The following is a 26,904-nucleotide window of genomic DNA, read 5'->3' as shown; positions in this document are numbered from 1 at the left end:
CAAGTCATTCTGCTGTTTACAGAAAACAGAATGAGGCCTACAAAGAGAAGAACACCGTACCTACAGTCAAACATGGTGGAGGTTCAAGGATGTTTTGGGGTTATTTTGCTGCCACTGGCACCGGGTCCATTGACTGTGTGCAAGGAATCATGAAATCTAGAGACTATCAAAAAATTTTGGACCGCAATGTAGGACCTAGTGTCAGAAAGCTGGGTCTGCGTCAGAGGTCATGGGTGTTCCAGCAGGACAACGACCCGAAACAAGCCGCAAATAACATCAAGAAATGGTTGGAGACAAAGTGCTGGAGAGTTCTGAAGTGGCCAGCAATGAGTCTGGATCTAAATCCCATTGAACACCTATGAAGAGATCTCAAAACTGCTGTTGCAAGAAGCACCCTTCAAATCTGAGAGACCTGGAGCAGTTTGCAAAAAAAAGAGTGGTCCAAAATTCCACTTGAGAGGTGTAAGAAGCTTGTTGATGGTTATAGGAAGCCACTGGTTTCAGTTATTTTTTTCCAAGGGTATGCAACCAAATATTAAGTTGAGGGTGCCAATAATTTTGTCTGACCCTTTTTTGTGTTTTGTGTAAAATTTTATAAATTTTGTCTTTTTTTCTTCAGATTTTTTGTGTTGTTCTAATGCACATAAAGGCAATAAACACATGTAAACCAAAAAAATTTGTAATTGCAACAATTTCTGAGAGAAATGGTGTATTTTCTGGAAAAATTCCAGGGGTGCCAATACTTTCGTCCATGACTGTATAAAAAACCTAAATTACAGTTATCGATTTTTTTAACACTTTACAGGGAGTTTAAGTAAGCTAACTGACTTCAATTTTGTTGATTTCAACACAGAAGAAAAAAAACAAGGGAGAAAACTGTCCTGTAACAGTATAAAACTGTAGTATGCCTGCATGTCACTGCAGCTGGGAGTTGCCTCTTCAAGGGAACTGTCGAAGGTACCACATTTTGGTTTAAATATATCTTATTGTACCAGTTTAGAAAAACACAGAACCAGGTATTTATTTACTTGGATTTCAATCTCCATTTCTTCATCTGGCAGACTTTTTAGTGAAAATCCCAAACTGTGAGTGTAAAAAAGTTCCTCACCTTGGAATGTTGTACAGTGGTGTCATCCTAAAGCAGGCGACCACCGCCCTGCGTCTCTGCTTCGACAGCAGTTTGTGCCACACCATTTTCTTGGATTTGAACGGATGCTCCGTCTACAGAAAAGAGGTACACATTGGCAAAGTGGCCAGATAAGTTCAGGAAAATGCAGTCATAACAAAAGTCATACTTGTTAATTCCATGACTGAAAGTTGCAATAACTATAAACACTGTTTCTAGTTCTGAACTGAATAGCTTGCAGTTGTGCTTTGCCAATACGAGCTTCCCATTTGTTGTTTTTATTTCATATCCAGTAAAAGTGGAATGGTTCATTCAGCATTAATTACTGAGCTTTGAAGAAAACTAATAGACAAAACAAATAAAATTATACAGCTGGAAAACAAAGGGTTGAAGTGAACTACTCAGGATAATAGGAAGTGTAAAGGCAAAATTTTCTTTTTCAATCAACACCAAAAGGAAAAACATCCCATACACAACGTTTTTGAAGATCTGTGCTGGAGAAACCTGTGAGTATGCTACGGTTAGTGCAGTTGAGTGTGGCTCACCACTTCTAGGTGGTAGAGGACAGCAGAAACCTCCTGTACTCTCTTGACAACCTTTCCTGGGGCATCAGCATCTTCAGCCTTACCCGCCATCTCCTTGTACAGAGCCATCTGCCAGCGCATGGATGGGTTGTCCACCTTTTCAGAGCACAAATATTGAAAGCTTTTGAAATGTTTTAGAACTGATCCTTGTAGTTTGAGTCTGATCACTTAAAAAACTTCAAACATTATTGGGCAGTTTCAATGCAGGAATTATACCTTGCCCTGAAGATGAAGGTTGTTCTGCAGGAACTCTCTTACTTCTTCATCAGTGTCTCTCTATAAAGCCAAAGACTTGGTCAAACATTGTCCTCCAAAGAAAGCTTTGCAGGTGAAGCTGCTTTTTAAAGAAACCACTCCACAGTATTCTACACGATGCATAAGAAACAAAAGTTTTCTCCAAGACTGAGATTCAGTGAAAGTAATAAAGATCTACCAAAGAATATCTGATCTTGGCCAAGTTGATGAGCTCCTGATCAGCGGGCGAGCACATGTTGAGGCCTATGGGAAGCATCTTTTTTAAGGCAGCCACAATGAGTGAAGTCTGCACAGAGTAACGATCTCCACGTTTCTTCTTCTTTGTACGTTCGGCATCTGAGCCTCCACCCTAAGAGAAGGGAAAATAAACCAAAAAGCATCCCAAGTATCTCGTAAAAATGCCACCACAGAAAAAACTGCTTTGAATCAAACATATTACAGCTTTATTTCAATGCCAGGCTGCCTCTTTTATGGGTACAGGCCCTCATTTTAATGAAATTACTGTTATACCCCCTGGAAAAGCTGCAACAACAAAAGAGCAAAAAAAGCTACTGATTCTTTGTTTACGCTAATCGTACATACCAAGAAGCAAATGTAAAGATAATATGACTTTGTTAACACATTCATCAATTTCCAAAACCATGACAAACCTTGCTAATTGATTAAAAACTAACTGCTGAACATCACCTTGTCACTGTGATGGAGGACTTCACAGCACTGCAGAGAGTTTATAATGCAATGACAGTTGACCTCCCCTTGTAGAAATAATATTAAATAAGCATTCCTCCCCGTGCCTTCATTTGATTTCACATTGGTCTCTCTGAGCTCAGACTGGTCAGTAGAAGGTAAAGTGAAATGTAAGGGCTCAGTAGGGGCACAGCTGGCTTTGGGAAAGGGAAGCTGCAGGAAATGGGTCTTATAAAAAGAAAATCTTTAAATAGCTTGAGCAAACCATGCAACAAAAGAAAAAAAACATTCAAGTGACAATGCATTCAGCACTCAGTGAGCAGGATAAATAAACCAAACAAACTTGTATTTTTCTGTTTTTATTTACTGTGTTTGTACGGTAGCTAAGCTTTCAAGATTAGATTATATAAAAAAAAATACCTACTGAAATTAGAGTTCTATTAGGATTAGTATCATGCAGTTAAAATCACACAGCTATTGTTAGAGGGATACGAGTCCATGCACTCCTGCTGAGCTCCTTATCTGTTTCTATGAGAGTTCAGTCCTTCTGTTATCTGCTCTTTCTGGAGTCCTCCAAAGTATTCAAATGATTGTGAGAGCTCACAACTCTACAACTATTGCATTTTGCAGTGAAATATGTTTAGTCTTTTAAATGCATGCGCTACAAAAAGATCACATGGTATTTCTTTGGAAGTAAAAACAAAGGGACTTGGTACTGATCAATTCATTTCCATTTAAATGCAGAACATATTGTTGCTAGAACGTACTAAAGGCACCCTATAAAGGTTACTGACCTTTTGTGAGTCCAAATTAAGTTTTAATGATGCTTTTAACATTGGCTCAAGACTGTGAACACAAGTCTTACCTTGTGAAAATTGTGTCCAAACTTCACATTTAAGTCTTGAGTTGTTTGAATCGAGGGTAGGATCGTTTTCAGACTATCATGCAGAAATCTCTGTTTTATCAGTGTTCTTCGGGGCATCACTGTCTGACATGTATTGCTTAGTAGATCTGATAAATCCTGCAGCTCTTATCCTGGCTAAATAGCATACACTGCCATTTCTAGATATACAAACTCAATGCATCAGCCACCGTGTATGCTTCAATTTAGAGCCAGATGCAAGAGTGTTATGAGAGACTAGTTTAGAGGAAATTGGGAGCAAAGCATTTTAGACAATAAGAGAGAATTAATGTTTTGGTTAGGTGGTTCATGGACATTGGGAACCCAAAACATGTTTCAAGAAATATACTAAAGCAGTATAAAGCATCAGTTCATGTGTTAGTGTGGATACTAGGGAAGTGTAAAGGAAACTAAACCATGATGTGCCATGGCAATTCCAGGGAGGAGAGAAGAAAGAGCACAGAGAAGACTAACATCATCCCCTAATGGCAAAAAGCTGCATCACAAAAGCTATAAGGTCAACTATCCTTCAACAGAAAGAAACAAAGACATACTAGAAGATTCCACCTCAACTATGATCAAAAAAAGAGCAAACTCAGTGACAGGATGATGGCACTGCGCTCTCACTACCTCTTTGGGCTTGGTGTAAAGCCCAGTGCCATGAGCCCAACTCTACAGCTGAGTACTTTCATCAAGCGCCTCCAGACTCCCCCCCTCACACACTGGCAGGACTGGGGTTGGCCCACAGACAGGGCCTGCCCTTTTGTCCGGTGATCAGTTCTCAGAACAGTGAATGTTTCATTCATTACAGTTTGTCCTTCAGCTAAAAATATATGTTGACATAAATGAGTATTTTGTGTGAGAAATGGAGTAAGACTATCAAAAACTCTCTCAGTGTAGAAGTTTGTTCATTGAGTGTAGAAGGGTTTTAGTACTCTATTGAAATAAATACCTCTGTATTTATAGCAATGACAAATTCTCAACTGAGTTTTGTTCCATTACAACAGACTGCAAAGTATTTTTGACTTAGCAGACACAGCTGCATGTACAGAAACAGCATTTGACCCTGGCACTGACTCAGTTATCTTGAGGTCATGTGTCTCAGAATGGAATGAACATGCCTGCTTGTATCTCGCTTGTCTGTCTGTGGATGTGCTGAAAGTGTGTGTGAATCAGATGTGCCAGTGTGCTGGAGAGGTTGATGAAAAGCTCCCCCAAAGTGAGGTGCCATGCGGTCAGCACAGCGGTCGTGCAGGAACAAAGTCTAACCTCTGAGTCCCCGCCCTGGAAACCCAGCCGCAACCCAAAGAAGAGGAAAGGGACAGCCAAAGAGAGAATATTGTTAACAAAACTGCTAGTGTTGACTGAACAGCGTAGAAAAATCAAACTTAAAAGAGTCTGCCAAGTGTAACCAAGCCCTATAAACAGGAACATAAAAAACTGGTAAATACACAAAGATAGAATGACCGAAAACTTAGGCACCAAAAGAAGTCTTTATCCTGTACCTGGAAAAGAGGGTGTAAAAAGTGCCCTGTATTTTATATTGCTTTGTTAGAGGTTTCACATTATACATATTTTAATTACTGTAAAAAAATACAAAAGAAGAAAAAAAACAATCTATAATGATTATTAAAAGTTAATATTATTCTTAAAAATTATGATCAACACCAGGGGCACAAAGCAAGAAAATCAGTAGTTGTTATTCTCTGCCCCTCATAAACTCACCTTGCTCATTTTGCTCTTGCTGTCAGCAGTGAGGAATGACATGTTATTGATCTCATTCATCACCACAAAGTTCTGCTCTTCTCGCTTGAAGTTCTACAGTACAGAAAAACACATGATGTGTACAGTGAGGGACACACGCTGCTACAAATGAATGCATTTAAAAGAGGAATCAATAACTCACATGAGACTTGGACCAGAAAATAAAGACCTCCCCAACCATCCGGAAGAGCTCTTCAGCATCTGGGTCTGGGCATGTCAGCCAGCGTGCCCTGCCGAGGGACAGATTACTCTAGGACTTCTTACAAGTCATAGTAATGTACAGGAAACATGGTTCATAGTTTTGTAATAGTTGGGTGTTTGTAACTTGATTGTACCTGTTGTTGTCCACATAGCGGATGAGTAGTGGGTAGAGGGCGTACAAGTCTCTGCACAGAACAGCAAACTCATCACGTATGGTACCATCTTCCTCATCTCCTTCTGATTTCCCCTCCATCCGCAGATGGTCTTCCTCAGCCACCACCTTTGAGGTGCGTTTCTTTAGCTTCTCCATCGTTGGGATGAAGTGGGACTTGAGCATTTCTGGTTTTGCCCTGCTGACAATGGGCTGTGAAAACACTAGAGGAGAAAACAAACTGTCAACTTTCTTGCTCATATTTTAACTCACAGTGATTCATTTAAAGGTACAGTGTGTAAAATTGGGACATCTAGCAGTAGGAATCTAAAGGGGGATGTCAAGATTAATCACACTAATTGCGATTAATTAAAGGGGACATATTAAGCAAAAATTACTTTTTCAGGCTTTTCTAACAAAAATATGTGCCCCTGGCCTGTCCACAATCCCCTCAAGTACCAGCAAAACCCATTCCCTCCCGCCCTTTCTTCCTCCACCTTTCAGAAAATGTGTGCTAAAACAAGCCGTTCCTTTGAGTTCCCCCTCATGATATCAAGTGGGCAGTTAGCCCCACCCCCAGGTTCCGTTGGCCCTCCCCACTTGGAAGAAAGTTCAGCCCCCTTCTCCTGATCCTCCTCTCAGCTGGCAGCTGAGAAGAGGATCAGGAGAGCCACATCTATTAAGCCACATCCATTTCCTGAGATAGGCGTGGTCAGGGGTGGAGTCAGACAGATCAGTGACATTTAAAGCCACAGACACAGAAATAGCTGGTTCTGAGCAGGTCTGAAACAGAGGGTTATTTAGACAAACAAAAATTCTATACTGGGGTGTTTTTTCAGCAACAGACTTCAGAGGCATGTTTTGGGAACCTCTGAGACCAATATAGACTTGTCTTAAAAGGGTCAAATATGTTCCCTTTAAGGTGCACCATTAGTGCACTTTTTAAAAAAAAAAACGTGGTTAATAGTATTATTTATTTCCTCTTTCACCACACTTCGGTTAAGCCACTGCAGCAACAGCGATGTAAAGTAAGTCCACCACTGCTCCTTAATGTCTCATTTTATTTCAAAAAAATTACAGACGGCTCAGTGGACAATTCAAAAGCTGTCTGCACCTTGTGTTATGCAAAATTCACCTTTTTTACTGCTCCTTTGTGATCCATAATCAGCTCCTTTTTCAGAGACTAAGTTCATGTTAAAATCTTTGATCTACCTATAAAAATTGGTCTGTATCCTAACAAGAAGTCAATTACTCCTAGTTTAAGACAGCAGAAAAATCCAAATGACACAAGAGTTCTGGATGCAAAATTGTGGTTACCTAAAAAAGTGCTGAGATTAATCAGAAATTTAATCATGGGCACAGACTGGCGAGTGATTAGGTTGCACCCCATGTCAGTGGGCAGCCTGGGTTCAAGTCCAGCCAGTGGAACCATTTCCCACGTCTCCCCCCACTATCTCATCCCTGTTTCTGATCCTACCCACTGTCCTACTCTCTCAATAAAGGCATGAAAAAAATCAAATTACACATCTAAAAAAATGAATCTGTTGACAGTGCTATGTTTTATCCAGGGAACTAAACACCAATTCAGACATACTTATGTTCCAGTTTCCAAAGTTTGCTCTGCTAAACACTTCTAAAGGTTACACACTGTACCTTTAAAGGTGTTAAAACAGCACTCACCAGCCAACCTCTTCATCCAAGAAGCCTCATCAATACCTAAGTTGTTTACTACAATTTTCATGATGCTGCCAAGCAGCTGATTCAGGTGTTCAGATGTGACACTCGTGCAGATCTGGCCCTCCATTTCAGGGAAGTTTTCAGGTCCTCTCTCCCACCAGCGAGGCAGGTAGTTACACAGCATTGGCAGAGTTATTTCAATCACATGAGGCATCTCAGTATATCGAGCCCCTGACTCTGCCAAGTCTCCAATTTCCTTCAGGAGAATATCCAGCTCTGGGATGTCAGGACATAATTCCTGGACCTCGTTGGGAAGGCCCAAAACTTTGGAATTCAAAGAAGAAGAAAACACATTTTAGAAAAAAGACTGGACTATAAATAAGTCTGAGAAAACAGTGAGGAACTCACTGGCTCTCTCTCTGGGTGTCTTTGTGGTGTATACAGAGAAAGTATTATATTCATTTAGAAGGGGTTCTAAGAAAGCCACAGGCATCGCTGCTGCAAGATGAGCCAAACACTCTCCAAGAGCTGGCCTCTGCCTGTAAACATAAAAGACAAATGAGGGAATTACTTAAAATGTTTATCACTTGTAGTACTTTACAGAATGAAATGACTGCAGGTAAGGATGTACCTCTCAACATGTGGATTCTTGACAGTCCCTAAGGAGTAGATGCTGCACATGATTCTGTAGCATGACATCTGCAGATCATCCACTGTGTGAGAGGAAAAGTGGTGTACATTAGTGTTCGGATAAGCTCAGTAATAAACATTTACAAAATCAAAAAAGCAGTGATGTTGAGGGACTCACAGATGACGTCATCTCCAAACTGGTGCTGAGCGATGTGATCAAACAGGGAGGTCAGCACTGGGAGCAGGGCAATGGTTGTGTAGTTAATGTTCTGGGACACTCCTTTTACTTGCTTTAAGGGCGAGAAGCAGCACATGATCATGAATATTTTGGGACCAGTAGTCTTTCATTTTTTTCAAAATTCAAGCAATGCCTTCTTCTTTTACCTGATTGCCTTTGGAAACTTTTCCCAGTTTGAGGTTCTCTACCATCTTCTCTATATCATCAGCAGCACTCTCAAAGAATGACCGCAGCCCTGCCTTCACAATCTCAGGCCCTGACTTCATAACAGTCCTAATGATGCACAAAAATATAAATAAATAAACAAGACAAAAAACTTGGAATTGTAAAGTTATTATACATTTCATGAAGTAAACACTACTAAACCTTGCATCCAATGATCTTGCCAGAATGTGAAGGCAGTTTACAATTGCTGAAGCGTCCGTTCCTGCATGATTAAAAACAATGTGTCTGTTAGAGATCCTTCACAGAATTAAGATGACGATATGTTTCTTATAAAACAAGAACCAGTCCAATCTATTCTTGTCAAAACACAGAAAAGAGTGAAAAGATTCAGAAAGACTGACACAGAGAACACAGAATCTTACCAAAGAGAGAAACTCTGTGTCTCACCAGAGCAGACATTTTACAGAAGATACTGAGATGAGGAAGAATGAAAATGGAGGGAAAGGAAACAGCAAGAAAAGGTAAATAATTATGAGCATAAAACAATACATGAGAATTAACTCTAACACCTCTGTGCTTCATGTCTACAATGCAGGCAGATCACCTTGCAATCATCTCTTTCTCCTTATTTGAAGAATGGCCACCACTGCCAAGGACTTTTGCAGGTGTTGACAAAAAGTAGAGGCAGTGGTTTTTGAAGTACTGGTTGATCAGAGGCATCAAGATCTGGAAGTGAGAGTTTCAAATACAGTTTTTTACATTTACACCAGCAATTTGGACTGTTTGGGTTTTGAAAATTCAGATTCCCCAGCTTTACTTGATGACTCACCTTGGCAAAGAATTTGATTTCTTGCTCATGAGGAGACTTTTCAACACGTCCACTGCTTACCACAGCCTCTGTAAACCACAATGACACACATGATAGGATATGATAGTATATTACAATAGCAATGGCAGCAAAGATTAACTTTCACATGATGTACAATACCAAGATGAGCAATGAACTCCTGGGCAATTTCCATCCATTTCAACAGCTTCTGCAGGAAACCATATGCAAATCTCTTCTCAATGGATGAAATATCAGATTCCATGTCTTTCAGGCCCCTATAGTTAAGCAGAGTTATACTCTTGTTTAGCACTAAAAACAATAAGAGCAACTCCAAATGATTAATGCAAAGTCAATTTAAAAATGGCTACCAAGTAATATATGCTCATAAACAAACAGTATAAAATAAAAGTAAGGCTGCTTTCCTTGCTATTTTCCTTAAAATACGTTTTTGAACTTGTTTTCACTGGTATGACTAGAGTCTTTAAGTGAATGACAAGGCTACAAGTAGTTATTCCACACTGCATAATCTGAATGGCTTCAACCTCACTACAACAGACAGAAGCTGAAAATCATGTGTCATTTGAAAAGGCAGGTAATCTGGGACACTTATTATAGGGCAACAACAAAATCTATAAATTTATACATATTCAAAATATTAAAAAAAGACAAATTAAAATATTTTTTAATCAAAAGATAAAAAAAAAATAAAAAATACATGTATTTTCTACACTTAAAAAAACTAACACTGAAAAATAAAGAAAATCAAAAAATGAATAAAAACATTCATTGGGGCAACATGATGAATACATTAGACAGAAAATATTAGGGATTAAATTAACACAGTTTTACCGAGTGACTGCATATCCATTGAGCTGCAGGAACTTGAGTAGCTCATGAGCTTTCTCTCTGTCTCTTGCCTTTTCTTTTGCTGTTAGAGTGTCGTAGGGCACCAGCAGAGGATGAGTCCCACCTCCTATACAAACAAAGGCATCATCATGACTCTTAAGGAAAACAGAAACTTCCAAATCTCTCACTTTCTCTACATACAGAAGGTTCTCCCTTTCAAATAGATATTTTACCCTTTGCCTGCAGCTCTAATTTTTTCTTCCGTCCCCAGGTATTGTGGTAATTTTCTGCCAGTTGTTCTGCCATTGACTGTGGAAGGATAAAAACTATGGCTGTAATTCCTATGATGACATTATTTCACAGATAGTTCATGTATCTACTGTCGTACCTGCAGGTCTCTTGAAAGTGCCATGTGGGATATTTCAATGGGTTGTGGACTGTAGCCATGACTTGGGTCATAGGTGGCCTAAAACCAAAAGAATTCTAGTTATTTAGTATTAGCTGGGATTTTTATTATTAAATACCAAATTATGAATCCAAATGTTTTCTACCTGAGCAGTCTGTGAGATTTTTCGTGATGCAGCCTTTTTCTTCTCAGACTCCTCTTCCTCTCTAGCTTTATCGATGGTCCACTCCCACGCAAGCATGGCTTTGATTGACTCTTTAATTGGCCAACGGTAAATCTCTTTGTCCTGCAGGGTAACGGATAGTTTTAAGAAAGGCAGAAGAAAACTGAGTAAGAGTGCAGAAGCAATTAATGCAAAAGGTAAATGTGAACCCACCTTCTCTGAGAAGGTTTTGTAAGGTCTGAGCATGGGATGAGTTTTTGAATTTTCATCCAACACCTCGCCGTATGACCAGTTATTTTGGATCTGAAACAAACCCATGTAGAATTTGTGTTTAAGCTCATATTACTGCTTACAAATTCAATGACTTCCTGCTTAGTCTGTATTGCAGAAGTCTGGATTATAAAAAGTTCTACCTTTTCAAAGGCCCATTTATCATGTGTGTATTCAGCATATTTGTTGATAAAGGGATCCAGGCGCTCAGGGATGATTGTGCTGCAATTTGAAGAAGAACACAGGTTCATAAAGTTTCAGTTTTTAAATAGGAACCTAAATGCAGAGTATAAAAACAGACTCACTTTGTGGTCTCCACTGGTTTAGGGTCAAAGTTCCCTTCAGCATCTACTGATGCCTTTTTCTCTGTTTTTGAAGAGTAGCTGGCATCTACATAATCAGGAGGAATGGCCCCAGCAATGGCACAGATGCATGGCATTGAAATTTTGAAAATCTCTGCATCAAATTTCTAAAATCACAAAAACAACATTATAACTATACAGTATCAAACATTCAAAATCATAAAAATCTCAACTTGCAGGGGCTTTACCTTGTGAGCTAATGACTCAAAAATCCCCCAAAACAGTTTGCGGGTCAGATGCAGCTCCTCCTCTGACGCTACTCCAAAGTTTGCCCAGCCATTGGGGAGGCAATAATATTTCCAGCATCGCTCATAGTGGTTGGTCAGAAGCTGCAAGATGCAAAGGGAATGTTGATAAAAGCCAATTTATTAAAAGTGACAGCAAAGCAAATAGATGAAAAAAACATTTCAAAGGTTCCTTTACCTTCAGTGGCATTTTTGCATACTCATTGAGAATGGGGACATCAAACACCAGTCTTCTCAGCAGATGCTGAAGCATGGAGGGACGTAGATGTCTGAGAGACAGAAAAATACAGTAAACCTCAACATTAACCTGATGGTATCATGTAATATGTAGGTTAAACTCACTTGCACAAAGCCATGAGGCACTCTTCAATGATGTCTCTTTGGGCCTTTGTAAAGGCACGTCCACGAGACAGACGGTAGATTGTGTGCAACATGGAGTCAATCATAATGGCTCTGTGATCACTGCCAGCAAAGAGTGGGGCACATTTTGTGATGAGGGGCAGCACAGCAGAGCACAGGTAACGGTTCAGAGCGAGAGCCATCTCTGTAGTGCTGAAAGCAGCCTGAAAAAGAGGAATTTGAAGCGTGAATAAAGTCCTGTCATGTGGTTGTTGTCCTGCTCTGCACATCTCTGAGAGGACTGCATAAAATTGTAGCTTTTGAAGTTGTTTGAGGCTTACTGTGTCCAGAGAGGCGGCAGCCCTCATGTCAGGTAGAAAGCCCACCTCCAGCACATGAAGGAGGAAATCCTGGTTGTCAATACCATAAACTCTGTCCAGGAACAGAACCATGGGAGCCTTGTGATCTGGGACAAAACTTGCGGACATCTTTGGTTCTATGATGCTATTGTCTAAGAAGATCAAGGAAAATATTTCAGAAAATCACAAAGGCTAAGCAAATTTTTACAGAAATAATGACAAAGGAAGCTTTTACCGTAAAGCTGAATACAAAATAACTGAATGATTCAGGAAAGTAGTATAATGCTCTAGAGGGAATTCACTAAGGTTATAGATAGCTCTATGAATTGTGCATCAATTGCACTTGCTATCTGCTCGCTCTCAGGTCCAGTACCCAAAGCATATAGCACTAATGATATTCAACTGATAGCATTTGTTGTAATGATGGTATGTTGTCTGTATCTAATGATATTAAAGTATTCAATGTACTGGACAGTATGGAAATACTGTTTGTTCTAACTGGTACTAGCTGTTAGCGCCATGGTTAAAGGCTTCTTGCATTAAGGCTAATTTGTATAAAAATTGCAACATTTTGCCCAAAATAACCAAAAATATGGACGAAAGCACCAGCATACATAATCCATTTTTGCTTTGGTTCACATTTAGGCTTGAATTCAACACTTTGTATGTTATTTTTGAATCTAAAAGAAGCCTTTTGTCTTGTTTGCAAAGGTGTAGAGGTTAAATATGCCCTTAGTAATGTGTTTAGTTTAAATATTACTAATTAAACTCAACACAGCGAACAAGTTCTTTGTGTTTTAATACATCTACCTTTTCCAAACGAGGGAATCTGAACAGGAAGGCTGATAACTCCCACCAGATCTTCAAGAGGAACCAGTGACCTAAGGATAGCCCTGATCCTCAGAGCTTCACCCTTACCAGCCTGGATCAACTGTTGAGGTAAAACCAGCTGTTTACATAGACTTCTTAAACAAAATTTCTGGATCTTTTGTCTCTTAACCCCATGATAAGTCTGGTAAGGCAGCTAGTTACAAGAGAGCTTACATGCATCTCTGGAGCACAACGTCCCAGCAAGTCAATCAGGGCAGAGTAAAAGGACATGATTGCATTTCCAAGGTGCACCCTGTTTTCTTCATGCTGCTCCTCCCCTCCAAACCTACAAGAAAAAAGACAGTGGCTTTAACAGTATCACTGGAGGACATAATGCACTCTTGGGCACTTCATGAAATGCCATCAGATGAACTGCAGAGAACAGCAATGAGCTCTTACATGGGGAAGCGTCTATCTTTCTTTGTACTGGGGCCATCCCTTGCGGGGTCCTCTGATATTTTGATGGCCTCCTCTATCGCAGCTAGTAGACCATTACCACCCTCCCCTCTCAGGGCTGGACCGAAGCACTCAGGCCTGCGGATGAGAAGACGAACCACCACGTTGGCATTCTCCTCTACGCTCTCTCCTGAGGATTAAAAAAGGTGGAAAAGTGTAGTCAGTAAGGAAGGAAAAAAGAGAAAATACAAAATGGATACTCAAATTAACTATGGTATTATCATGCAAATAAAAAAACATACCATTGACAAATACAGCAAAACGAAGAAAGTCAAGGTATTTCTCCCCACCACAGGGATTCCAGCCAATGTCAGGGTAGCCTTTAGACAACAGCATTGGACAGCTCTGAAGTCCACATCCAGCCAAATATTTCACCACCTAAAAAAGTATTTGTGCACGACAAGATGTAGAATTGTTTTTCAAATTGTTCTTTTGTGTTGTAAAGGTAGTTATATCTTACCATCTCTAGGTCCTGCTCTTGGAGAGCCAGTGCCAGCTCATTGTTGTCAATACAAGATGCTGCAGCTACATCTAATGGGGTTGAGCCTCGCATTCCTAAAGCAATAAAGTCCAGCTAGATCAACATGTTCATACATGGAGGAAAATTTCACAGAGCAATGTTGGAACTGAACAAAGACAATCACCAAGCCCGATGCCACTGTTTTGGAGAAGGTAGCTGAGATGGTCAAACATGGAACGCTGATTTTGACGACTGATGCGGCAGAAATAGCAGAGGAAACGGCAACAGTTTGTCACAACTCGAGGGAACCTGATCTCCTATTGGAAGAAAGTATTTTATAGAATTAAAATTAGGTACAGAATCATAGTTGCCTCACATTTGTCAGTTTTCAAGTGGTAAAATATTTGCCCCATGTCACTTGCAATAAGCCGGAGTTAAATAAAAAAAAAAAACTACCTTTGAATCTCCACCGCCCAGTACATTAACCATAACCTCCATGACAGTTTCATGCATGCCAAGAGCTCGCATCAAGTTAGGGTGCTGATAGAAGACTTTGTTACTCATGATGTTCCTAGGAAATGGACAAAAATCAAGTTAGGGGAAGTTTTTGTCACTTGAAATGATCACAGTTTTCACTTTAGGGTTAGGTATTAATGTTAAACCAACCCAATGCTTTGAATCATAAGCCTCTCCTCCTCTGGGCCCATCTGAACGATGAGCAGTGAGCGGATCTGTCCCAAACACTCCAGCAGATCCATGGTGTCGTTGATTGATACTTGGTTTATGGTGTATGCTTTAGGAAGGGCACGTATGAGCTCACCCAGCCCGTCATACTGCCTGTGAAGGAGGCTGAACATCATCCGCACAAGCTCAGGGTTTTGAATGAATGACTCCTGGGCCCAGTGGATCATAGAGTGGGAAATCAGTTCCTGCAAAGTGCCTGGTAAACAGAAGACCAAGAGTTTAATTATTCATTCTGTATTTAAGAAACTTTTCTGAGAAGCTCATCTAGTTGTTAGTATAACTCAAGAGTTGGGTTTTTTTTAGATTAAAAGGCAGTTTATCATATTCTTCATGTAAGTTCTTTGAAGTTCATAGGGGTTTAAATAAAACCAGTGTCCTGACATAGTTTCTGCACAGACAACTAACCAAAACATGCTTAAAATAGTTATGGTAAGCATTTATTTTTTTGGCATTTTTGCTTTTATTTGATAGGACAGTGGATAGAGTCGGAAACAGGGAAGAAAGTGGGGAGAGACATGCAGGAAATAGTGCCACGGGCCGGATTCGAACCCAGGTTGCCTGCGTACATGGCGTGCGCCTTAACCACTCGACTACCGGTGTGCCATGGTGAGCATTTTTTTAATTACAGTTTTAACTAAATTCATACAAGTCAAGTTGTACAATTCCCATGCTTTTCCAGTCCCTACCAGGGGCCCCAAGGGTTCTGTCCTAGGTCCTTATCTGTTCATTTTCTCCTTACTCCCCCTCCATGAGTTTCAACATTAACTTTCACTGCTATGCTGAAGACACCCAACTCTAACGGTCTACCAAGTCAACCCCCCCCATCCAATCCCTGAATGTTTACAGGTAATCAAATCCTGTTTCACACACAACTTTCTCAAATTCAACAGTAATAAAACCAAAGTTTTTATAACCCACACCAAATCCATCTCAGCAAAATCAGATAGGTTTTCTCTACTTTTCACAGATGTTTTTCCTTTTTCATTGTTATTGACCAGTTTAAATAGCCTTTTAAACATTGCATAGAATGTTTTTCTCTGCCCTTTGTCATTGTGTGTGCAGAGTGAAACTATGAATTATCATGCCTTAAAATATGCTATTTAAAAAGAACAAAATAATGAACGAATGTGATGTATTTTCTTGTTTTCTCTGTCTCTAATCATTAAACAAGGTGAGGTAACTCAATTTCCTTCAGACAAATGTTGATCAGTCTAATTGCAGCTGTGAATAACATGCAGCAAAAGAGGCTCACTTGGTTTTTTGTCCTCCTGTGGCTCAGGCTCCACCTCTACCTTCTTCTCACGGAATTTTTTCACCTTTTCCAACAATCTGAGCAGTCGTCCACGAACTGAATTATCCACTTCTTCCTCTTGTTCTTCTTCTTCAATATGAACACCTGAGAGGAAAGTATAATATAAGGAAAGGTATCCTCTATTAATGCCATTTCACTTATAACTCTTATGTTGGTATTTTGGATGAGGACTGACCGCAGTGTGCCAGCAGAACATTGTGGAAAGTCAGCAGAGATTCGCGGACCTCATCTGGAACAGGGCATTCTTCCTCATCAGAGCAGTTCTTGAAGTTCATGAGCATGTTGACCTGCAGGACGAATGGAAAATTCACTTATTTAATTGTATATTTTCAGAATCAGAGAGATTTTTCTTGGTAAACACAGCATACTTCTTTTAATCCGCTTGTCTGTGTGTACCTGCTCTTGTGGTGGGGATCGAAATTCACGTGTCTTGCGAGCAGTCTCTGCAGCACTCATGGTAAAGGCCAGCATCAGTTCATTGTACCGATGCCTCTGGTTGAACTGTATCTGGCTAACAAATTGGTCTGAGAAGGCAGTGATGGCCTCGACTCTATGGCGTAGCTCACAATCACAGAAATACTGCAGAAGAGTACACATCTACACAGCAAAGAAAAGCACATTTATAAAAACAATATTATTGGAAAAACATATCTTTGTTCAACAATTAAGAAGTTAAAGCCAAACCTGTAATTTGACGGACTCTGGGAGCTTCATCTGGAAGAGCCCTTGCTCAACTTCTTCTTCTTTACTCTCCTCTTTAATTTCTTTCTCTGTCTCTTCTGCCCCTTTCTCGCCATTTACCGGCTCGGTCTCATCAATTGTTTCTTCATGTGGCACGACAGATTCTGTCTGCTCAAGTTCTGCCTCTTCCTCAATTTCTTCTTCTTCTTCCTCCTCACCCAAGCCATCATCTTCATATTCCTCCTCTTCTTCTTCCTCAACTGCTTCATGATCTTCCACCTTGGAGGCGTCTTCTTTCTGTGGCTCCTTCTCTTCCTTCACCTTGGGGCTCTCCTCAGCAGGCTCCTCTGCTTTCTTAGCAGTGAAGACGGTGGGCTCGATCATCTTCAGGATGTGTGTGACGTCTTCATCGTCAAAAACACCCATGATGAGGAGGGTGTTGATGAGTTTCAGGATTGGAACAAAATGAAACTCAACACTTCCTCCAACAGGATCTCTCATGGCTTGACCTCCATCTTGCACAGCCTCAATAAGCATGTTCAAGGCTTTGGTCTTTAGCACCTGGAAATACAAGCAAACTTTTATGATCCATATTCAGTGCAGAGCCATTCCAATAATTCAGAGTGCATGTTGGTTGGGGGAACACAGAGGGACTTGTGTTGTGTAAATATTTTTACTGCCCACAAATCAACATCTTGTTCATCTTCTGTACCACAGAGCATTCAGCTGCTTAACAATCTCCAAAAATACAGTCTGAACTTGGCACTCAGGACTTTATTGAACTTGCTTCCTGACACCCCTTAGATGTAAACATGCAATTCTTTGATAGAATATTTGTCATTTAATTTCATGTTTATCATGTATCATCTTGAGTGGTTGCTGTTGTTATTATTCATGTCATGTGTATATTAAATTTGTATTTATTCAGTGAAAACAGTGAAAATAACTGAATAGTGAAGTGCCGTCAATTCTTTGTTTTTCTGTTGTTACAAGCAAGTGTGGTTTGATGGGCTTTAAAACTTTCAGTTGCAGTTATGGCTGTAAAGAATTTTAAAAAATGTACTAAGAAGACCCTCCTGGACTAAAAAGTGTAGCTTTAATTGACTATTTTATTTGTTTGGGTTCCTGCTAAAGGGCCAATGCTGAAATGCTTCAAAGTTAGTTTTAAAGGTGGACTGGACCATGTCTTAAAATGAAGACAGTTATCTTCTACAAAAAAGAAAGTGTCTTGGAGGTTCTCTTGTTTTTGTTACAATCATGGCTGAGGTTAGAAAGGTTAACTAATAGTCTTTGGTTTTGGTTGATTTGAAAAACCCTTTTGATCTGTGATACAACTGTAAAACAACAGAGTTCTCTAAGATGCTGATTCTATTTAATCTCACCTGTAAAGGGATAACTGGACTTAGTGTGTAGATATCTGGATCCGTCCCCACAAAACCAACTGAGGAGAAATGAAGTTTGGGTCGCAAACATGTAGTGAGGCCAACTCCAGGTAAAGCATGAGATTTTTCTGAGTACAGAGTGATACTGCGTGTTTCGTCTGTCATTGGTACTATAAATTCCTTGTTGGTTCCCAGTCGGTTCCTCTTGGCAGACTCCAGGTGCATACTGATGAGTAAGTCGTAGAAACCACTCCTTATTGGTCCAGGTAGGTAGGTGTTCTCTATGGCATAGATGAGCTGGGATTCATCCACATGACTACACAGAGCGTGAGCCACACGGTTGTTTCCCAGAGCACACACTGAGCCGTACAGCTTCAGGGTGTGATAATGGAACTTCATCAGGTCCATACGCTCAGACAGCTCCAGGATGTCAATGCACCTACAAAATACAGATGCAATCAGTTAATCTAAAAGGTTTTAGTAGCTCCTAACCCAGCCTTTCTAAATTCTGTTACAGTTCAGACCTGTTTTCCTCCGGGATGTGGAGAGCCATCATAGTGAGCGGCTCCCGACACTGCACCATCCATCCCAGTCGCTCACTAACACGCCCCGTCTCTGGAGCTAGGAAATTGTTGGGCATTCGGCTCCAGATGACAGGGGTTAACATCTGGATATCCAGTCTGGGAGGGCACTGGGGAACAGGATTCTTGCGTTCACTGCGGAACATGGCGGTTGAGATTGGCATAATATTCTGAAAAAGACGTTATGCATTAGAGAAAGCATAACAGACGTTGTCACGCACTGTTCAAATCAGGAATCAGGATGAGATTCTTTGTGACTGACCTTGAGCTTGCCTAACTCAAACTGAACCATATTCTGACTGGAAGGAAGGACAAAAACAGCTGGGAACAGTTTTGTGTTGGGCTCCACCTAAAGAGATTGAACATAAGACAGTTGCTTTAAGTGACTGAAACTTTATAAGATGCTGTAAGAACACCAGATTGTAATTCATCCAACCTGGTAAAATGTGTTGATCTCTTTTCCGTTAGCAGTGAAAGTCATGAGGCCAGTGTCCAAATCTATCAAACAGCCAATCACAAAATCCTCTTGACTGACCCGGGTCTGCTGGGAGCTGCTGAACTCCCCTCCGCATACCATGTAGCAGTTGCTGCGCTTTATACTAAAGAAGATCAAGGAAATATTAAAGAAAATTACTGATATATTCAAAACACAACACTTCTGGGTTTTTTTTTTTTTTTTTGCATCTGCAGCGTGAGATAGTTACCTGTCATGAATATTGCCTTTATCATCACCTACAGTGACGGTTACATTTCTCACTTTGCTGAGGTCAAAGTGAGGGTCATATTGATGATAGTCAGGTGTGATCCAGCCCACCCACACGCCACTGGGCTCCTGCCCCGCAAACACTCGCACAGAGTAATAGTACTGCAAAAGGAAGGACAAATACATATTAATCCAACCTCAAAAGAGGATGTCATGAGAACATGTTTGTTGTAGGTTAGATGTTTGTTGTACTTTGTTGGGGAACTGAAAAACATACCCATCTAGTAAGGAAGAAAGCTTTACATTTGTTATTGTTACGGAGTCATTCTGCTTTTTGTGCTTGCATTTCCTACTGTTAAATTTTTCTTTCATAACTTTTTTTTATTTACAATTTTTGTCTAACTGTTGGTTGTAAAATTCAATTCACAGTTCAGGGTTAGACTGAGTTTTTTTTAACCTTTTTTTTGTAATTGACCCCTGCTGTATTCTGATAGTAAACAACAAGCACAGCTTTATCTATGCCCATCCAGTGATGGGAATTGTTACTCTTTTTATGAATCCAAACTTTACGGCTTAGCTTAGTAACAAGAGCTAATTTTCAGCTGCAAAACGGCTTATGAGAAGCCAACGTCCCAGCAGAGGCGGTTTGTCCATTTTGTGCCAGCAGGATATGCCACCCAAAGCTGCCCACAACAGGACAGAACATCGGTCCTGACCCCAGGCAAAGACTGGTCAATGACAGCAGACATCGACAAGAAACTACATTTTCCTGCTGACATCACCGTCACCACATTGAGACCTGACATCGTCCTGTGGTTGACAATGGAGAAGCGAGTTCTATCAGTCGAGCCGACGGTCCCTTGGGGGCATGGCATCCAGGAGGCATATGAGAGGAAGAAGCCACGGTATGCTGACCTTGTGGCAGAATGCCAAGAGAAAGGCTGGCGAGCAACAACATACCCAGTTGAAGTAGGCTGCCGTGGCTTTGTGAGCCTCTCAACCAACCGCTTCCTAAGAGACATTGGCTTCACATCAGCAAAGGTCAAGAGGATCATAAAGGATCTATCAGAGGAAGCAGAGAAGGGAAGCTTCTGGCTATGGCTGAGGAGAAATGACAGGAGTTGGGGAAAGCGAGAGGCCATGTGTTGACCTGACCATCAAAAGCCAGCTGCAGGGAGTGGCAGGGAGACGTCCCTGGCCACTGCCCCACCATCCTGAGATGTTCTGGCGATTAAAGGGGCGAAACATCAAGGAAGGATGGCTCCCAGCTGAGGACCCTGCAGCTGGCATGTTAGGCACCGGCGGAGGTGCGTCAAGCAGAAATGCTGTGCAGGTACAACAGCTGCCTGTCAACAATCTAGTAGAGTTTTGCCTTTGTTATATCTTAAAAAACAACTACAATGACAAAAAAGGGAAACTGTCCCTCAAACATGAACCAAGTCTGGCAGGTCACAAAAGGAGCAAGCTCTTATAATCACTTCTTCTACTAATTAATTTGTCATCTTTAACTGAGTAGCAATGTCAGTACTCCACAATGTTTATTTGCTAAGTATCATATCACTATGTCCTTTAAAAGGATAATTATGACAAAATGAGGAAGATGTAGGGCTGGGCAATTAATTGAAAATTAGATTAAATCGCAATATGGCCTGCTGCAATTTTCAAATCGCAAAAGGTGCAATATTTCTTTGACCTGAAATTTGTGTCAAAATACAAGTTTTAAACATATTTTTGCAGCAGCGATGTTATGCATGACATATCATCCAATCCTTCAGGTACCATTATTTTTAGAATAGTCTCAAAAAATCCTACCTTCTTCATTTTTGTACATTTTTTAATTAAATATAAGAATGACAAAAACCCTTCAATTCAATAACTCTTATCCAACTTGCAATATGAGTCAAAATCATCAGAATTAGACACTTTTAAAGAATTGTTCAACCCTTGTTTGGAAATAAAAGAAAGTTAAGAAATAATCACATATCAAATCGCAATTCCAATATTAGGGGGGAAAAAATCGCAAATATATTATTTTCCAAAATTGTTCAGCCCTAGGGAGATGTACTGTTAATTAAGTGACACTAGCTTCTTAGCTCATGGCTCATTCGCCCCATTCATTCATTTTGCCAGCTGCCTCCCTGAAAATAGCGTGCATGGATATCAAGCAACAGTACCAGAGTCATAGATATGATTTTTTTTGGCTGTTGTTTGCACAAGAGACAGTCAAGTGAGTCCCAATGACAGCTGTTCACTTAGGATGTACTGTTAATGCATAGTGTTGACCTATGTGCTGCTAAAGAGCAGTCATTTGGTATCGAAATGCCCAAACAGATCATTTAAAGCCCTGATTATGTATTGTCTTAATAACCCCTTAGTCAAATGTTCAGTTATAAAAATTCTGACAGAGAAGTCCAACATGTAAAAAAGCTACCAGATCATACAGTGTGTAAAAGCATCTAACATATTCATACGGTTGTCAATAAAAACGATATCAATATGCACTGTAGTCCTACTGTAGTGGTGTTGAGGATGATATCAACGTCATCCCTGTCATCAGGCACTACATCTTCCACCAAGCGAGGCATGGTTGGAACAACAGGAGGTGGAGTTATCAAAGCAGCCTTTTTTGCCTTGAAGAGGAATCTGCAAGTACCAGTAGAAATAATGCAACATGTATGACAGTTTAAACACAATATCAACACCATAGTCTTCCAAAAACTGCATAAAGCCTGAATAAAAAATGTTTACAAACCCCTTCTTCTTGCTCTTCTCAGTCGAGGCATCCTTCTCATTCTCTCCATTCTTGATGGCAGGGATCTCTTTAGGCACAGATGGTTCTTTCTTTTCCTCCTCCTGTTCTTTGCGAGTAGCTGACTTCTTGAGTATTTCAAAGTCAGAATCTGGATCCACTTCCACCACCTCATCCTCGGGAATAGTCAGGGTACGAGTCAGAAGAGTGGTTCCTGCTGGGACTTTGAAGGTCTCATGAAACTCAACTGGCATGCTTAGTCTGAGGAATAGCAGGTCTGTGTTGGCGTTCTGAGATCCAAACGTCTTGTGGGTCACTTTGAGGCAAGGAGCAGTTTCCACTGTGCCATCAACACGGGACACCTAGAATATGAAAAAGAAACTTTTTATTCATCCAGAACAAGAAAAAAAGAGATCTTTAACTCAAGCACAGAAAAGGTTTATGCATAATACCTCCACATGTGGGTGATCAGTGGGTACATTGATGTACTGAGGCAGGCTCTTGCTGAACCACATGGTAATGTCTCTTTTCATGTTGATAGCAAAGGGTTCAAATCCCTCCTGCAGGCCGCAGATGGTGAAGTACTGGAGACTGCTGACGTTCTGACCTAGGTTAATTCTGCCTACCTGGGACAGACCCAGACTGCACACAGGTATGAAGCCTAGAGTATGTTGGATACATGCATATAATTTCATAATATAACATAATACAACATCTCTATTTGAGAACTTGATTTGCCATCAGTTGTTCCAGAACTTACCCTCTCCGATCTCAATATCCTTAAAGGCCATCTCTGAGCCCGAGTCACTGATCAACATTTCTCCATTGAGTGTGAACATGATGTTCATCTCTGTGAGGTCAATCATACAGCCCACCACATCACCAGACTGCCACTGACGACCAAATGGCTCATTTCCAATGTGCCAACGTTGAGCCTGAAAAAGCAAATTACTTTCAAACTAGTTTTTACCGCAGAAACTTTGTACTTCTTCACAAACAAATGTCTCATGCTCACTTTGAAGCCATTGAAGACATAGGCCAACTCATCTGCACCGAGCTCAGTGTCAGCGCGAACACATGGTCTGGCCCAGCCCACTCTCATCTCCCCGACAGTCACAGCCTCAAACTCAAAGTACCACTTCCCCTGTGTGATAGCGTAGGATTTCTCTGCCCTGAACACTCTGATCTTATCCCCACGGGAGCTTCCTGGTCCATGTCCACCTGTAAACACAATAATGAACACTTGCAGATGTGTGGAAAGACTACTAGCATTACTGACAATTCTGAAAGAAATAACTATTCCTGTCATGCTGTTGTTAATAGCTGTGCACACTTACTGCTCTCCTGGTCAGGTGGTTCTATATTGTAACCATATCCAAGGAGAGTGCGAACAGCTGCACAAACCGTGTCTCTGTTGGTCTTTTTGGTCTTTTCATCCAGTAGGTTGTAAGGAACCAGACGAGGATTGCGCTTATTCATTATATCCTACAAAAGAAAACACATATACTTGGCAATGTAATAGAATAAATTTATGTGAATAAAAATATTTCATGCATGTTATTACCCTTCACTCTATATACCCTTATTATTGTCATTATCAGGGAGACTCATCCTTAAAAAAACATGATGGTACCTGCACAATACTGTATGTCCAGCCCTGGCGGACCCGGTCTCTTGCCCAGACATTGTGCCCATTTTCCGCCAGTCTTTCCACCAGAGTGTTCTGGTTAGGAGTCAGCTTGACATGGTTGAGGTCAAGAGGTGCTGGCTTGTACCCATTACTCTGCATGTAACTGATAAAATGTTCATAGAGATCAGAATGAGCCTAGAATACCTTTATAATGCCATGTGCAGTATAACGGATAAAACAAGAGGAAATATGAAATAAAACATGTGCAGCTTACGTTTTGGGAAGTTTGGTCCTTTTCAGATTCTCTTCTGCTTTCTCATCTCCCATTCCTACATGACAGCCCAGTGCCAATAACGTCCTTTGAAAGAATCACACAGTTATTAGAGAAGCAAAGAGGCAGAGCTGCTAATAAACATAGGACACTGACTTACTTGAGTGTCTCTCCTGACATTGCTAAATTGTAGTTCTTCTCTGGTTCAGGCAGACTCTGGAAATCTACCAGGCAGGGGTGCAGCTTCTTGTTGTCATCACGGAACTTGACGTTGATTTTTAAAAAAGAGAAAGAAGCATACCCTTTTTAAGGAAATTTTCCACAATAAAAATCTTGTACGGAAAAGATTAACAACACTGAAATTACTTACTGGCCCATAGGTCCATCCTTGTTCAATTCGAGTAACAGCCCATAACTCATGGCTATTTTCTGCAAGCTTCTCTCGAATGCGCTCCAAATGTGGAGGAAGTACAATCTAAAAAACATTTTAATTATAAGTGCAGAAAAAAACATAAAGAAGCGAAAACATGAAGAGTAGGATTTTACCTGAATTGTGTCGACAGGGCAAGGAGTGAAGGCAGTATGTGAAAGAGACTGAGTTGGACCCAACAGGTTGCGAACGCCATCAAAATCGTGTTTATACTCTTTGATGGGCTCAATCCGCAAACGGTCTCGAGGCAGCACTGCTTCATAGCACGGAGCATAGCCTGGAGGAGGGAGGAACTTGAAATCCCCATGACGACCTCCAAGAAGAAATCGTAGCCTGGCAGAAAGAGGAGGAAATTCTATCAAATGCTGAAAGTGTATTTTAGTAATCAGAGAAAAATGCTTAAATGTATTTAATAGTGCAAATGTCTCACGTGATGCCTGCAGAGAAGCTGACAACAGGGAAGAACAGGCCATCCAGGTTAAAGTTCTCAAACATGCCCTGAACAGGATGGCCATTGATACGGAAGGAAATACTGGGCACGCTCAGATCCAAACAGCAGCTGACCACATCCTCTGCTGCAAGGACGTGCTGATTGGGTGTGGCAACATGACGTGCAACCCGGCCTGCAGATACATGGAGTTTGTCCATATACATGGAGTCATTAAGACTTAGCCATAATGTATGAAAATATGAGTGGTGTGGGCACAAATGCACAAAATAAACTCAGTAAAAAGAAAGAAATAAAACAATATTTATCTGTAAGAGCCATGTGTGCGTTACCTGACCAGAGATGAAGTCCATCAAAACCATAGGAGTAGAGGTCATCTCCAACACCATTACCGCCCCATCCCTCCCCTCCACCTGGGTAAGGACTGTAACCCTCCGTTAGAGCCCAACCTACACGCAGGTGATACGGCTGAGCTGTAAGGAATGGCTCCACATGGTCCACCATCACCTCAAAATACCACTTCTTATACTGAGTGGATCCTTCACAAGTGCCAAGGAAAATGTTGGGTCTCATGCTGACAGAGAATAACAAAATAAAACCCTTAGCAGATCTTTAAATAACTGAGCTTCATAATGCTCATAGTAAAGAGAATTAAGCATTTTCAGACAGAAACGCTATCAACCTAATAAATAAATCCCACCTGGTTACATAGTTGATGATGTTGGTTTGAAGTAGGAGGTCCCGTCCTGGAAGCAGATTCTCAGTGATGAGATTCTGATTTGACCTCACCGCCACCCCATTGCACACGCACAGAGAACAGAGAACGTCCAAGACCTGCCAGAGAGATTTAATATTTCACTATTGGTTACAGGTTAAGGCAGTGGTTCTGTGGGCCCTCCCCCCCGGGCAGCGAAAGGTCATGATAGGGGGGCGCAGCATGGCCTGGCTAAGCTACACAAGCTGATGACTTTGCCAGAATAGGAGCAGTTTATTGATGTCACCTCAGATTCAACAATGCCACTGAGGGCCGTGGTGCCTCTTTCCTTTTGCAACATCCTACCTGTGTGAGAAAGTAGTTTTTTCTGCTGTTGCTGCAATTAAGACAAAAAACAAATCAAAGCTGGACATTGAAAATGGCCTGAGATTGTCAGTCTCACAGCTGCACCCAAGACTCAAGAGATCAGTAGCACCAAAAAAGCCCACAGTGGTCACTCAAATTACGGCAAGACTTACTATTCTCAAAGATGTTTGTTAAGTTTGAATTCTCAGCGAACTGTTCATCTTCAGAGTCAAAATTTTAAAACTCATAAAATAGGCTTTATGTTGTGGTAAATTCTAAAAAAAAGGAATTTGTGTGAAAAAGTTGCGAATGCCGGTGTGTTTGTAGCATGTTTTTCTATGTTCATATGTATGGTGAGGGTGGCCAAAGGGGACCTGACAAAAAAGTTTGGGAACCACTGGGTTAAGAAAAAGATGAACTACAATCCCCTCAGTGTTACATATGACTGACCTTGTGATTGCGACCATGCTTATCCAGCAGAGAGATGATAGATTTGATGTGATTCTCCTGGATAATATTCAGCACCTCAGGACTCTCAATAAGAACACAATACAACACCTCCAGGATACCTGTCAGAGAAATATCACAACAAATAAGTACATAAAGATTGACAGGACCTGTTCATTTAAAGTGGTACAAACTAACACAACCCAAATCACGAAGTACAACATTTTCAGGAAGACATTCTTATTCATATGAAATACAACTGAATGCCACAAAACAATCAATAACTTTAAAAGAATAAACATTAAAAACCCTGCTCTATAAGAGACTGTAGAAATCACCATGAGCCTCTAATTACTTAGTTAATATCAAACCAGCTTTTGTCTTTACAGACAGCAGTATTGTCTAACTAACAGTATACTGTTGATGTTACAGCTCTGACGTTTGTTACAAGTTTGTCCCTGTGCTGACATGGAGTAGAGTGC

General features: G+C 40.7%; 1 protein-coding gene across 1 annotated transcript in view; it reads right to left on the bottom strand.

Moving 5' to 3' along the window:
* Positions 1-26,904, bottom strand: part of LOC121518712 (ryanodine receptor 1-like) — a 67,539-nt gene that overhangs the window by 29,118 nt on the left and 11,517 nt on the right. Inside the window, exons 17-77 of the mRNA XM_041801227.1 lie at positions 26,426-26,544; positions 25,616-25,749; positions 25,248-25,489; positions 24,898-25,090; positions 24,584-24,800; positions 24,408-24,512; positions 24,198-24,301; positions 24,041-24,124; positions 23,770-23,929; positions 23,474-23,621; positions 23,152-23,357; positions 22,897-23,071; positions 22,589-22,797; positions 22,140-22,498; positions 21,901-22,030; positions 19,389-19,549; positions 19,121-19,283; positions 18,947-19,033; positions 18,628-18,854; positions 18,104-18,542; positions 16,725-17,282; positions 16,437-16,637; positions 16,216-16,327; positions 15,981-16,124; positions 14,651-14,924; positions 14,441-14,555; positions 14,169-14,301; positions 13,985-14,079; positions 13,767-13,902; positions 13,468-13,654; positions 13,243-13,354; positions 13,009-13,129; positions 12,181-12,350; positions 11,843-12,063; positions 11,679-11,769; positions 11,444-11,584; positions 11,199-11,362; positions 11,037-11,115; positions 10,837-10,926; positions 10,606-10,746; positions 10,443-10,520; positions 10,288-10,363; positions 10,058-10,181; positions 9,368-9,483; positions 9,209-9,276; positions 8,984-9,105; positions 8,802-8,851; positions 8,581-8,641; positions 8,361-8,487; positions 8,155-8,266; positions 7,978-8,059; positions 7,755-7,885; positions 7,350-7,670; positions 5,653-5,893; positions 5,460-5,547; positions 5,279-5,371; positions 4,823-4,837; positions 2,144-2,314; positions 1,927-1,986; positions 1,672-1,806; positions 1,109-1,221 (exon numbers count right to left, since the gene is read on the bottom strand). Of these exons, the coding sequence (XP_041657161.1) occupies positions 1,109-1,221; positions 1,672-1,806; positions 1,927-1,986; positions 2,144-2,314; positions 4,823-4,837; positions 5,279-5,371; positions 5,460-5,547; positions 5,653-5,893; positions 7,350-7,670; positions 7,755-7,885; positions 7,978-8,059; positions 8,155-8,266; positions 8,361-8,487; positions 8,581-8,641; positions 8,802-8,851; positions 8,984-9,105; positions 9,209-9,276; positions 9,368-9,483; positions 10,058-10,181; positions 10,288-10,363; positions 10,443-10,520; positions 10,606-10,746; positions 10,837-10,926; positions 11,037-11,115; positions 11,199-11,362; positions 11,444-11,584; positions 11,679-11,769; positions 11,843-12,063; positions 12,181-12,350; positions 13,009-13,129; positions 13,243-13,354; positions 13,468-13,654; positions 13,767-13,902; positions 13,985-14,079; positions 14,169-14,301; positions 14,441-14,555; positions 14,651-14,924; positions 15,981-16,124; positions 16,216-16,327; positions 16,437-16,637; positions 16,725-17,282; positions 18,104-18,542; positions 18,628-18,854; positions 18,947-19,033; positions 19,121-19,283; positions 19,389-19,549; positions 21,901-22,030; positions 22,140-22,498; positions 22,589-22,797; positions 22,897-23,071; positions 23,152-23,357; positions 23,474-23,621; positions 23,770-23,929; positions 24,041-24,124; positions 24,198-24,301; positions 24,408-24,512; positions 24,584-24,800; positions 24,898-25,090; positions 25,248-25,489; positions 25,616-25,749; positions 26,426-26,544 (9,331 nt within the window). The remainder of the gene's footprint in view (positions 1-1,108; positions 1,222-1,671; positions 1,807-1,926; positions 1,987-2,143; positions 2,315-4,822; positions 4,838-5,278; positions 5,372-5,459; positions 5,548-5,652; positions 5,894-7,349; positions 7,671-7,754; positions 7,886-7,977; positions 8,060-8,154; positions 8,267-8,360; positions 8,488-8,580; positions 8,642-8,801; positions 8,852-8,983; positions 9,106-9,208; positions 9,277-9,367; positions 9,484-10,057; positions 10,182-10,287; positions 10,364-10,442; positions 10,521-10,605; positions 10,747-10,836; positions 10,927-11,036; positions 11,116-11,198; positions 11,363-11,443; positions 11,585-11,678; positions 11,770-11,842; positions 12,064-12,180; positions 12,351-13,008; positions 13,130-13,242; positions 13,355-13,467; positions 13,655-13,766; positions 13,903-13,984; positions 14,080-14,168; positions 14,302-14,440; positions 14,556-14,650; positions 14,925-15,980; positions 16,125-16,215; positions 16,328-16,436; positions 16,638-16,724; positions 17,283-18,103; positions 18,543-18,627; positions 18,855-18,946; positions 19,034-19,120; positions 19,284-19,388; positions 19,550-21,900; positions 22,031-22,139; positions 22,499-22,588; positions 22,798-22,896; positions 23,072-23,151; positions 23,358-23,473; positions 23,622-23,769; positions 23,930-24,040; positions 24,125-24,197; positions 24,302-24,407; positions 24,513-24,583; positions 24,801-24,897; positions 25,091-25,247; positions 25,490-25,615; positions 25,750-26,425; positions 26,545-26,904) is intronic.

This window comes from Cheilinus undulatus, linkage group 12 (genome assembly GCF_018320785.1).
Source record: "Cheilinus undulatus linkage group 12, ASM1832078v1, whole genome shotgun sequence".
NCBI lineage: Eukaryota > Metazoa > Chordata > Actinopteri > Labriformes > Labridae > Cheilinus > Cheilinus undulatus.
Note: the sequence above shows the minus strand (reverse complement) of the source record. Positions and strands in the feature narration are given on the sequence as shown.